Genomic DNA, 13,955 nt, shown 5'->3' with positions numbered 1-13,955 from the left:
GGCAGAGATGGCCATCTGACTCCCAGTTGTATAACTCCCAGTTGTATTTTTATAAGTTGCCATCCTGCGGGGTCTTCTGCTAAAAGCTTGGTGCATCAGGCTAATCTAAGAAAGAGACCATCTTCACTGGTTCTGGTCACTTCAGTATCATTACTAAGTGTCAACTCTACAGCAGGCATTGCACCATGCACACGAGTTACAGAAATATGCAAACCACATGTCCCTTCCCTCAGGGGACCTCAGGACTAACCAGGGCACTGCCCTGACAGAGCACAGAGCTCAGTCTGCCATACCTAAAAGATGACTCTCCACCCTCCCCACAAGATTAAAAAGCTGAAATCATGGGCATTTCTTGTGCTCACCGTTCTGAATATGCATGCTACTATTTATAATACTGATATTCAGTGTGAGCCAAGACGCCAGGAAAAGAGTCTCTCCTCATGAAGACTTGATCAATTTTCTCTTCTCCAACAACAGGACTCTGTGATTTACTTTGTTTCCCCTTCAGCACTGCTACTAGGAAACTTGGTATTAATTTTCCTAATCAAAAACATCCCTAGGGCAGATCCTTCATGGCATGTTTATTAATGTGTTGTCCACTTCCCCGTCCTGACCTTGGCTCATATTCCAGTGTACATTTTCTGTGGCCCTGACTGTATACATTTTGTTTCTTGTTTATCATGCACGGCACATGTTTCTCTAATAAACTGCTGCAAATCCTGGATGAATGAGCCAGGCATACACGAAGATCGCTACCATCTTAAAGAACCTACAATGTGCCAAGTATTATGAGATGCCTGGGGTGCATTACATTCAATCCTCACAAAACCCTATCAGCTAGCTATAGGTTCCTCATCTCAGAAATAAGGAAACTGAGGCCCTGAGAAGTAAAGGAACACGTTCGAAGTCACACAGCCTTTACGTGATAGGATTTCTACATGGGTCTGTCCAACTCCAAAGCCCAAACTGGTATTACTATTAAATAATAAAAGTAATACAATTTATCGTCAATCATCAAACTATCGTGTAAGAGCATTTTATATGTTTTGGTGGCAATACTCTTATGAAGAGGTAGGGTGGATATAGTTAATGCCCCTACTGAAGTGCCAATAGAATAAGTGACTATCACAGAATTTCTCAGTAAAGTCCCTTGTCTGAACCAAAGATCTCAGGTTATTTCCAGGGAGCCCTGGGGTTCTACAGACATGTATCTGTGGCTCTACAGCAGCAGGTTCCATCTTACCTGTTTGGTTTTCCATGCATGAATTAATAAAAGGAAAAATTCTACTACTTTAATATGCATGAAACGACCCTAGCCCAGCCCATTGGGACCCCCAGATGTGACACCACGAACAACTCACCGATCATCTTGAGCCTTCCGATTCTGTCCATGAGCAGGGCAGAAATGATGTTCCCAGGCAAGACAGACAGGCTGCCCAGGAAGCTGACAAGGTAAATCAGGAAGTCGTTGTCTTGCTCGATGTCCAAGTGGCAGCCCTCTTTCTGCTCCAGAAAGGTGGAGTTGATAAACCGACAGTTGATGAACTTATGCTCATAGAGGTCTGGGGAAAGAAGGAAACTTTTGGTTCATGTAAGTGGAAAGTAGCTAGGGAAAGAAGGGCAGAGGAAGAGATGAAGTTACGCCCCTTTCTATGGGCAGGCTGTGCCAACCTTTGCCAACAGGTGACACTGAGGGCCATAGCAGCTGGGCACTCCTCTGAGGCTACCCAGCTAAGGGAAGCAGAACACAAGAGAGTTGGGTCCAGACTGAGCCAATCACTCCAGGGCCCATGCTGTAGTCTGTGCAGAAACCTTAATATTCTTAAAAAATAAAAACCATTTGCTTTGGAACCAGTTTGCAAGTCTTCTGACAACTTCTGAGACCAACTGTTCTAACAGAAAGAGTAATAAACACTCCTTGGAAACTCGTGTTTGGGGAGCTGGCACTGCCATTGATCCTCTTTAACCTCCCTGAGCCTCTGCCTGTAAAATGACAAGTATACACCTGATTACTCCCATTGCTTCTCCCAGCTCTGACATTTCCTGACTACACGTGTTTACAACAATCCCCATATTAGGAATATGCAAATGTAGAGGCATCATTAAAACTTGAAAGAATAAAAGATATGCCAGTTTTTAATGACATAGTAAATTTCTGGAACTCATTAAGTTCAGGTTAAAAGGAAATTCAGGAAGGTAAGTCTTATAACAAATTATTAAGAGACTGGGGGATATTTAGAGACCAGCTATCAAACCTTTTGAGGCAATTATCAGAGAGGAAAAAGATGTTCTTGTATAAACTACCCCTTAGTGCTGATGCCAGCAACAAAGCATAGATCTGGAAGCAAGTAGTTCAATGCAAAGATCACAGACTTCAGAGCCAAATGACTGAGGAATGAATCCAAACTCTCCCAATTTGCTAGTGGCCGTGAGCAGGTTGCTTAGTTCTCAGTTTCCTTAGCTATAAGACGGGAGTGATAATAGTACATTTCTCAATTCAGACAATTTAGGTAAAGCCCCTGAGAAAGCTCATTAGTTTCCTTAAATCCCAACTCCACTTGGTATGTTCTTAATTTATGGTGAGAGCAGCAAAAGTAACAAAGAGTGGTGAAGTGGTGGAACTTTGTGATTCTTTTTTAATCATGAAAATCTGAAACAGTATGGTTTTAAAATATTCTTAGCATCTCACTTTATGCACAAAATGTGAACACATGTAATTTTCTCTTTTCATTTATTACCGTGAGAATATGAGTCGTGAATTTTGTATGTTTCAGATTACGCAATCCATTCATAAAATGCAGCCCTCCCAGAATGCTAGTTTTTATTGGTGTCCTCCTTTGTTCCCCAAAGACACTTAGTGTATAGCATCAGTCTCACTTGGCTGGAACTTTAGTTTCCATTTTATACATGATAAAACTGAGACACAGTTAAATTAAATGCCTTGTAAAAGCTGTGCACTAAATTCATGCCGCACCTAGGGCTAAACCCCATTTCCACACCAAGGTTTGGCACTTGTGTCTACAGATACTTTCCTACTCCTGAAACTCCTGACAGAGCATTTTTAGAAAGAAAAATTATTATTTTTTTCAGAATATTACAGGGGTACAAACATTTTGGTTACACGAATTACTTTTGTACAGTTTGAGTCAAAGTTATAAGTGTGTCCATCACCCAGGTAGTGTAGATTATACTCATTAGGTGTGAATTTAGCCATCCCCTCCTTCCACCCCCATCTGCTTGATTTCCATTGAATTTTACTACCATATGTACATATGAATGTTGATCATTTAGTTCTAACTTAATAATGAGTATATGTTTGTTTTCCCATTCTTGCAATACTTCACTTAGGAGGATGGTCTCCAGTTCCATCCAGGTTGTTACAAAAGGTATTAGTTCACCATTGCTTTTAATGGCTGAGTAATACTCCATGGTATACATATACCACATTTTATTAATCCACTCATGTACTGATGGGCACTTGGGTTGTTTCCACATCTTTGCAATTGTGAATTGTGCTGCTATAAACATTCAAGTGCTTCCGTTTTTCCCAAAAACTCTCCAAGTGATTCTAATTTGTAGTCAGGGTTAAGGACCACTGCTCTAAAACAGTTTGGGAAAATCCTTTTATTTCTCCTGTGTTAACTTTTTTAATTAGCAATATAACACAATTAAGTTTTGGTGGTTTAAGTTCCATTAAGGAATATGTTCTTCCGATAACTAGTATTTATTACTTGAAATTTAAGATCCTAAATTCATAAGCTCTCAATTTGTAAGATTATTTCTTTATAAATTCAAAATAGATATTTTATTGAAACTATTCAAGTGAGAAAAGATAATGAATTTTTTTTCCCTCTGGAGCTGCCTGTTTAGGGAAATGGGAGTGGGGGACATTTAAACCCAAATCACTAACCTATGGTTGTGATCATGTTTAAGTTTGGAAAAGAAAGACTATCACAAGTTTTTATGCTGGTGAATGGATGGAGTTTTAATTCTTATTATTTCTACAAAAGAAGCTACTCCCCAGGAGTTCTAGAAAAAGCTATGAGAATCCCCATGGGGCAGTGTTACAGTGCTCCTTCACTGCTTCTCTGAAGGTCGAATTTAAGTTTCTGGAATTGCTCATACCTGTGTTTCCTTATTAGCATTCAGAATTGGGAATTTTATCTCATAAATTTTTACAGTGAGTAGTTTTCTGAAATTGAAGCCTTGGAGAGTAAAATAAAATATGTAATTTTGTTTTTCAATTTTGTGTATACGTTCATGTAAACATTTGGTATGTGAATTACACAATTCTAATAAAACATCATGCCTTTTCACTGCATCTAATTTGAGCTCTCAACTTCACATTACAAAATGCATCTTCTTTAAAGATGCTTTAATGAAAAATATTAAGAAAATATATAGATTTGTATGTCAATTTATACCTCAGAAATCCATATATTTGTCATATTTATTTTTTTAAAAACCTCCTAACTGCATGACTGGATGGTATTTAAAATGAATTCCCCAAAATATCTGATACCTTTGTCCAAAATTTTATCTGTTGGAAACATCAGCCATACATGTTAAAAGTTCATAAGAAAACAGTTTAAAATTGTATGCAATTTATATTATGATAGTGTCTGTGTGTACAATATTTCTAAATATTCAGTATTAAATTACTACTTTTTAAAACCTTAAAAAAAATTCAAGTGCAAGTGTCTTCTTTATAAAATGTCTTTTTTCCTTTGGGTAAATACTCAGTACCCAGAGATTGATGCATCAAATGGTAGGTGATCTTATATCTAGAAAATCCTAAAGATTCTGCCAAGAGACCCCTGGAATTGATAAATAAGTTCAGCAAAATCTCAAAATCAATACATACAAATAAGTAGCATTCCTATACACCCACAACAGTCAAGCTAAAAGTCAAATCAAAGACTCAATACCTTTCACAATAGCAACAAAGAAAATAAAATACCTACAAATATATTTAACCAAGGAGGGAAAAGACCTCTATAGAGAGAACTATGAAACACTGAGGAGGGAAATTGCAGAGGATATAAACAAATGGAAAAATATATCATGCTCATGGATTGGCAGAATCAACATTGTTAAAATGTCTATATTACCCAAAGAGATCTACAGATTCAGTGTGATCCCCATTAAAATGCAAATGTAATTTTTTTTGCAGATCTAGAAAAAATAATGCTATGGAACCAAAAAAGACCCAGAATAGCCAAAGCAACCTTAAGCAAAAAGAACAAATCGGGAGGCATCACTTTACCAGACTTTAAGCCAAAATACAAGACTATAGTAACCAAAACAGCATGGTATTGGGACAAGAACAGAAACATAGACCAGTGGATCAGAACAGAAAGCCCAGATATGAAACTATCCTCATATTGCCATCTGATCTTTGACAAAGCAGACAAAAACATACAATGGGGAAAAGAATCTCTATTAAATAGATGGTTCTGGGAAAATTGGGTAGCCACATGTAGAAGACTGAAACAAGATCCACACCTCTCACCACTCACAAAAATCAACTTACAATGGATAACAGATTTAAACCTAAAGCATGAAACCATAAGAATTCCAGAAGAAAATGTTGGAAAAACTCTTATAGGCATTGGGGTAGGGAAAGAATTTATGAAGAAAACCCCAAAACCAATCACAGCAACAACAAAGATAAATAAATGGGACCTAATCAAATTAAAACACTTCTGCACACCCAAGAAAACTATCATTAGAGTGAATAGACAACCTATAGAATGGGAGAAAATATTTGCATGCTCTACATCCAATAAAGGGCTGCTAACTAGAATCTATAAAGAACTCAAGCAAATCAGTAAGAAAAAATCAAACAACCCCATTTAAAAGTGGGCAAAAGACATGAACAGAAACTTTTCAAAACAAGAAAGACTAATGGCCAAGAAACATATGAAAAAATGCTCAACATCTCTAATCATCAGGGAAATGCAAATCAAAGCCACAATGAGATATCACTTAACTCCAATGAGAATGGCTTTTATCAAAAAGTCCCAAAACAATGAATGTTGGCATGGATGTGGAGGAACACTCATACACTGCTGGTGGGACTTCAAACTAATACAACCTCTATGGAAAGTAGAATGGAGATACCTCAAAGAACTAAAAGTAGAACTACCATTTGATCCAGCAATCCCACTACTGTATATTTACCCAGAGGAAAAAAAGACATTCTTTAAAAAAGCCACCTGCACTTGAATGTTTATAGCAGCACATTTCACAATTGCAAAGATGTGGAAACAACCCAAGTGCCCAACAATACATGAATGGATTAATAAAATGTTGTATATGTATACCATGGAATATTATTCAGCCATTTAAAAAATGGTGAAATAATACCTCTTGTATTAACCTAGATGGAACTGGAGACCATTCTTCTAAATGAAGTATCACAAGAATGGAAAAACAAACACCATATGTACTCACCATTAAATTGGAATTTATCAATCAACACTTATGTGCATATATGAAAATAACATTCATCAGACTTCAAGCAGGTGGGAGGGGAAGGAGGGCATGGGTAAATTTACACCTAATGGGTATAATGCACACTATCTGGGGCACATTTATAACTTTGACTCAAATAGTACAAAAGCAATTTATGTAAATATTTGTATCCCTGTAATATTCTGAAATAAAATTTAAAAAATAAAATAAAGCAAAAAGTATTATGAGGGGGGGAAAGTCCCAAAACAACAGATGCTGGTGTGGATGCTTATACGCTTATACACTGTTGGTGGGACTGCAAACTAGTACAACCTCTATGGAAAGTAGTATGGAGATACCTTAAAGAACTAATGACTAAGCATTTTGATTCTCAGGCAACACCAGTTCACCCTTGTTACAGTCTACCCAGTCCATCACTGTTCTTACCTGTGTTATAAAAGATGGTTGATTCAATGGTGCAGTTTTTGAAATAGGTATCAGTAGATGTAACATCTTCAAAATAACACTCATCAAAGAATGTGTCCTCAAAGAGTACATGTTTGAAGTACATCCTTGTGAACCTGTGGAAAAGACATTAGCCCCTGAGTGATTCATCCAAGAAAAAAATGAGACTTGAGACCAAAGTGAAAATACAGACAGACAGAAAAGGAAAAACTGAAAGCCAGAAGGTGCTGGAACATTATTTTCAACCCAGACTAATTCCCTATTTCTTAGCTGTTTGTTCCTTAGTGGGGATGGGCTTAGGACTGGAAGCCAGTATCTTGTCCAGGTACATATGGGGCCCTCTGCAACAACCTGGTGGCTCCCAAATGCAGGTCCATGGAATGGACCCTCTGCATCAGAAGCACAGAAATGTGACATAGTGTGAGATGGAAATACTGATAACATCTCACTTTCTAAGGAGCAGGATCCTCCTTAGGCTCATTGAAAACATGCAGGATCCTGGGCTGGTCCCAGAAGGTTTGGAAGCAACATATTTATGAGGATCTGACAATCTTCATTTTAAAAATTGTCCCAACAAAGAAATGTGGGGGAATAGGCACTTTCATTCACACCATTGGTAGAATATAATCAGTGCAGCCTCTTTGGGGAGCATTTTGCAAAATTTAAAATACACATTCCCTTTGACCTAGGAATACCACCTGTAGGAATTTATCCTACATATGCTTGCTCATTTATTCAAAGAGCTACACTAACTGATCTTCATTGCAACATTGCTTATAATAACAATGGATTACTACCCTATATACATACACAATAAATGGATAGATGGCATACTAATGGAATACTGTGTAACCATTCTAGTAAATAAGGTAGATCTATATGCATTACTATGGAACAATCATTAAGACATATAGTTATGTAAAAGAAATCAAGATGCACTATAGAGTTTATAGCATGTGGCCACTCGTGTAGGAAAGGGTATGGTACATATGCTTCCAAATATTGGAGAGTTACGCTGGAAACTGGAAGAAGTGATTGGTCCTGGGAGGTGCAATGGGTTAGGAAGCAGATACACAATATTCACTTTATATCAAGTGTATGTATTACTTCTTCATTTAAAGAAAAATTCGGTTAGTAAGCAGGCAAAGCACCCAGATCATTATAAGGCACATTTGGGAGCCACTGCACTACTTCAGCTCCTACATAAACTAATGAGAAAGAACATTATTACATTTAAAAATATATCTCACATACAGTAACACCATCCTCTGTTGGCTATATTTACCAAGCTTGGTCACACTTTCAGGCTGGGAAGCCTTCAGCTATGTCTTCATCTGTGAATAATTACAACCCATTCATTCATTCATTTACATATTCATTCTTCCGCAAACACTTACTGAGCATGGTACTAAGTGATATGGGTACGGAGAGGAAAGACACAATCTCTACCTTCCAGTCTAACTGGAAAAAAAAAAAACAGACAACTATAATACAGTAGGAATCACAGTGACAGAGATAGCACAAGATGCTAAGGGTCATTGTTCCCTTCGGGGCCACCAAATAATGCACTCTGTGACTACATATGGTGGCCCGTGCCACTCACCCTTTATGGCATCTTATGTTCTGCTCAGAACCCTAACCTCCAGCCACCCATCATTACCTTCTGCACAAAGATCTCCCACCCAACAAGAAGTCCTGGACAAGTGCTTGTCAATGAGAAGTCCCCAAACCACTAGCATCAGAATAAAACAGGATGTCATTATTAAATATGCAGTTTCCTAAATTCCAACCTGGACCTCTTGAACCCTACTCACCAGTGGCAGAGACCAGATTATTATACTTATAAAAATTTGAGAATCATTAGTCTAGAAAACCAAATTATTTTGAAGAATTTTTCTTAGGGCCAAATATGCTACAGACTTTTAAATAGGGACCTTCAAAAGTTACCATTAAACTCTTCGGGTTTCCATAGACATCTAATTGGTAAGCTTTTTGTTACAAGAAGATCCCTCTGATTTCAAAATTGGTATGCTAGATGTGTTTACTCAAGAGAGCTATTCCTGGAGACTGTCTCAGGCTTTTGCCTTTCTTAATATATCCTTCTCTTTAATATAGTAATAGGCTGGTGATGTGGCCTTCGGTGATATTTTAATATTCTTCCAAGAGTGGGCGAGAAAGCAGAGCTATAAATCATAAACGGCTCTGACGCAGGCAGGCCTTAAAAATGCGTCTCCAAGTGTGTTATAAAAAGCCAAAGTTACAAGGGAAGAGATAAAAGGAGAAAGGGCCAACACATATTTCATGAGTCTTTATATAAATCATCTCCTGCTATCTAACTTATATACTGAACTGGCCCAAGATCCTTCATTCAGGGTAGCTCAAAGGCTGAAAGAAGAGTCAGCAAAAGTATTAGTCTCTCGTGAAACGTTTACTTTAAGGAAACTGAAGCCATTGGTCAGCCAGTGTCTGTGATAGAAGTATTTTATTTCAGTTACTCTCAGGCCAAATGCTTAGTCCACGAAGTGATCGAAATGATGCCAAAGTCACATTCAACGTGTTTTAAGCTCGATGGCATCACACTCAAGAGACTCAGTCTAATTAAAGAGACACACAAGAAAATTGACAATTAAAATTCAGCATGATGATTATCAACATAGAGCTATGCTATAAGCTCACCCCAGAGGGGCACTTGCAACCCAGTTGGGTACAGCATGATTGACCTATCCTGAGGACCAGTGGAGCTCTCCAACCGAAGACCAGGAAGTGCATTCCAGGCAGAGGGAACAGCATGTGTGCAGACACATAGGCATGTTATATACACCCTTTCATTGCCTTTTTTTCCTAAGTAGAGAATTCTCTTTCGCATAAATTGCATCACCTTTTAGGGAGAAGGAAAATAAAGGAAATGGCTCCCCAAAGCTCATACACACAAACACCCTACCGTAATAAGCCCTCGAGGCACAGTGAATGAAAGAGAGTTCTTTAGAAAAGAACCAGAACCCTAGTTCTATAACATGTTATCTTATTTCAGGTCCTAATCCGAGTTAAAGCAAAGCACAAATAAGAGGGTCATTCACTTCAGAAAGTATATGCTTGGGCCTAATTGCTTAAAGAAAACAGAGGAGACGAATTCTTGCCTGAATGCTCTGTATAGGTTCTTAACGTTCTCCCCACATGGGCGTCAGGCTTGTACCCGACCTCTGACACCACTCTCCAAAACCCGAAGGGTCCGACCTTCAGGACTTAACCCCCAACAGCTCTGGGGCAAGTCTCTTCTCCTCTCTGGCCTGCATTTAAAAACCTGTATCATAGGGGTACTAAGGAAATGGCTTTTTCCATCGCTAGCATTTGTGATTCCATAAGTGAGGAGTAGTTTTACTGTGTATATAGCCCTGAGAAAGAAATAAGACAACAGACTTGAAAGATGGGCCATCTTACTTCCCTAAATATTGGAATGTTTTTTCATATAGAATCAGAAAATGGTTATGACAGGAAATCCTGCTGCCAGTGTCAATTAAATAGTCCATCTAAGGACAGACAGACATTCTTTTGCCTCAGTGAAACTGGAAGTAAATGCAACTTCCTCTCTCTTTCTTTTCTTCCCCTTAAGGCTATTCGAGTGCTAAAATCCCAATATCTCATGCTGCCTCCTTTACATAGATCCCAGCACATATTGCCTTTGGAAATAATAACTAAAGCATAGAACACAGAACAGGCCAGGCACAGGGTCTCACACCTGTAATTCTAGTACTCCAGGAGGCTGAGGCATAAGGATCACTTGAGGTCAGGAGCTCAAGACCAGCCTGAGCAAAAGTGAGACCCCATCTCTATAAAAAGTAGAAAAATTAGCCAGGTGTGCTTGCACATGCCTGTAGTCCCTGCTACTCAGAAGGCTGAGGCAGGAGTACTGTGTGCGCCCAAAAGTTTGATGTTGCAGTGAGCTATGATGACGCCACTGCACTCTAGCCTGGGTAACAGAGCAAGACTCTTTCTCAAAAAAAAAAAAAAAAAAAGAACATAGAAAAAAGGGAAATAATAAAGATAAAAGCAATTATTAAACTAGTAGGAGAAAAATAGTAGAACAAATTTATATATAAATATAGTTAAAAACATCCTAAATAAAACACTAATTTAACCATGCCAAAATCTGGAAACAATCCCAAAATTCCTTCAACTGGTAAATGGATAAACAAAAGGCAGTTATACATTTATATCATGGAACACTACTCCACAGTAAAAATAAACAAACTGCAGAACATGCGACAACGTGGATAGATCCCAAATGCATTATGCTAAGTAAAATAAGCAAGTACAAAAGGCTTCATATTGTAGGATTCCATTTATGTAACATAAAGAAGATCATTTGATGCCACGGGATGGGAATAGAGGAAGGACTGATTTAAAATGGCATGAAGAAATTTTGGGGGGTAATGGAACTGTTGTGTATCTTGATTGTGGTGGTGGTTACATGACTGTATGCATTTGTCAAAACTTACAGAACTGTACACAAAATAGGATAAATTTTACTGTACTTAAATTATACCTCAATTAAAAAAGGAAGTCCCAACAAGTTTCTAAGATACCCATAGCTACAACAAAACCCAAACCAAGCTCAACTACTGAGTAGCCTAGCAAAAGAGGAGGTAGACACATCCCTTAGTCTCTACTGTCCTATACAAGATATCGGACTTACAACCCAAAATTACAAGACACAAAGAAGCAAGAATAAAACAACATGATGTCAAGACATAATAATTTAAAACAGAAGACTCAGATATTACATGAATATCAGAACTATCAAGCAGGGAAATTTAATATAACTATTATTGACACATTAAAGCGTTAAAGGAAAAAGTGGATAACATGCATGAGCAGTTGGAGAAATTGCTTTCTAGCAGAAAGATGCAAAATATAAGAAAGAGTAAAATAGAAATGCTATAAATTTTTAAAAAACAAAGTAACACATGTTAAAATGCCTTTGATGTACTCATCAGTAGAACAAAACAAGAATTACTGAAATTATATATAACACAAGGGAAATTACTTTGTGTCATATAGAATTATATGTAAAATTGAGACAAAAAGAGAAAAATAAGGGGGGAAACAGAAAAGAACATGTAAACACTGTGGGAAAATATCAAACAATCTAACATAGGGACAATTAGAATTCAAGAAAGAAAGGATAAAGAGAATTTGGCAGAAGAAATATTTGGAGACATAATGGCAAAGAATTTTCCTAAAGTAAAGAAACAGAACAAACCACAAGTCCAAGAAATTCATATAACCTCAAGAAGAGTTAAATACCAAAAAAAAGAGGAGGGGGAGAAGGAGAAGGGAGAGGAAGTAGCAGCATACCTAAGCATATTATATTCAAATAGCTAAATACCAAATATAAAAGGAAAATCTTGAAGGGAGTAACAGAAAAAATCAAATTACATACTAAAAAAAATAAAGATAAGAATACAGCAGACTTTTCATCAGAATATATGTAAGCCAAAAGATAATGAAAATCTTTAAATTTCTGAATGGAAAAAAAAACCCTGCCAACCCAGAATTATCTTTCAAAAATGAAGAAGAAAGAAAGACCTTTCAGACAAACACTGAAAAACTGTATTGTCATCATAATTGCACAAGAAATTGTAAAGGAAGCTCCTCAGATATAAGGAATATAATACCTATGGATATTCATAAAGAAATTAAGATCTCTAGAACTGGTTAAATTGAACGCATATATAAAAGACATTTTACTCTTATTTTTTTTTTTCTTTAGGACCCTTACACATGTTTAATACTCTTATTTTTAATCACTCTAAAAGATAGTTCCCTGTCTAAAGTACAAATTGTAGCAATATATTGTGTACTTATAGCACATGTAAAAGATATATACATAACAATAACATGAGAGGGAGGAAATGAGTGTTCTACTGTAAGGCTCTTACACTACAAGTAATATAATGTTATTTGAAGGTAGAGTCTGATTAATTAAAGATGTATATTGTAAACTCTTAGGTACCACTAGTTTTTAAAAAGAAGAGTAAATAATAAGCCAATAGTGAAGGTAAAATGGGATCATGAAAATAACTAATGTAAAAGAGGGTAGAAAAAAAGTCTAGAAAAACAGCTCAAACAAATAGAAAACAGCAAGCTGATAGACTGTAATTCAACCATATGAATAATTACGATAAATATAAATGTTCTGTACACACCAATTTAAAAATAAGTAGAGTCAGATGGAGGCGAGAAAGTAAGACCTAACCATGTATTAATCACAAAGAGCCCCCTTAACTATAAAAGTATACATAGGTTAAAAGTAAAAGAGAAAAATGGATAAAGTTATATCATGCAAACACCAATTAGAAGAATGCTAGAGATAATATAAACTTAGAACAAGGATTGTTGGGAACTAGGAGATGCATCACATAATGACAAAGGCTTCAATTCACCATAACACATAGCAATCACAAATGTGTATGCATCTCACAACAAGTAAAAAAGGAAGTGGTTATACATTTCAATTTCCAGGAATATTATCTGACCATAACACAAACATATAGAAATGATCAATATTTAACAGCATGTTTACACTTAAAATGTGCTTCTAAATAACTTGTGAGATGAAGAGTAAATGTCAACGGAAATTACAAAATATGTATTAGTATATATTAAAAGTTATATGATGCAGCCAAAGTAAAAGGTGTGGGGAAATATGCAGCATGTTTAAATTCATTCACTTTTTAAAAATCAAGAAATATCCTGAAGAAACTAACAAGAAATAAACAAAGAAAAAGTAAATCTAAAGAAAGGAATGTTAGAGAACATGAACATAATTAAAAACTGATCCTTTAGAAAGACCACTAAAATATGCAAAAGGAAGGCTGTAAAATAAGTAGGAAGACTGTAAAATAAGATAAAAAACATATATGGATAGTATTAGTCCAAAAAGAGAAGATTTATAATTATATATACAATAAAGACTTTAAATGTCATACGAGAACACTGTGAATACCTTTATGCCAATAAATTTTAAAATTTTT

At 36.5% G+C, this 13,955-nt stretch overlaps 1 protein-coding gene across 8 annotated transcripts in view; it reads right to left on the bottom strand.

Moving 5' to 3' along the window:
- The window catches only part of SV2B (synaptic vesicle glycoprotein 2B), a 158,273-nt gene that overhangs the window by 8,126 nt on the left and 136,192 nt on the right, over positions 1 to 13,955 (bottom strand). For all 8 annotated transcript variants that reach the window (XM_076004784.1, XM_020289073.2, XM_020289072.2 and 5 more), the window contains exons 10-11: positions 6,904 to 7,037; positions 1,362 to 1,562 (exon numbers count right to left, since the gene is read on the bottom strand). In XM_076004784.1, the coding sequence (XP_075860899.1) occupies positions 1,362 to 1,562; positions 6,904 to 7,037 (335 nt within the window). The remainder of the gene's footprint in view (positions 1 to 1,361; positions 1,563 to 6,903; positions 7,038 to 13,955) is intronic.

This window comes from Microcebus murinus, chromosome 7 (assembly GCF_040939455.1).
Source record: "Microcebus murinus isolate Inina chromosome 7, M.murinus_Inina_mat1.0, whole genome shotgun sequence".
Taxonomy (NCBI): Eukaryota; Metazoa; Chordata; class Mammalia; order Primates; family Cheirogaleidae; genus Microcebus; species Microcebus murinus.
This window is presented reverse-complemented; position numbering and strand designations above follow the sequence as displayed.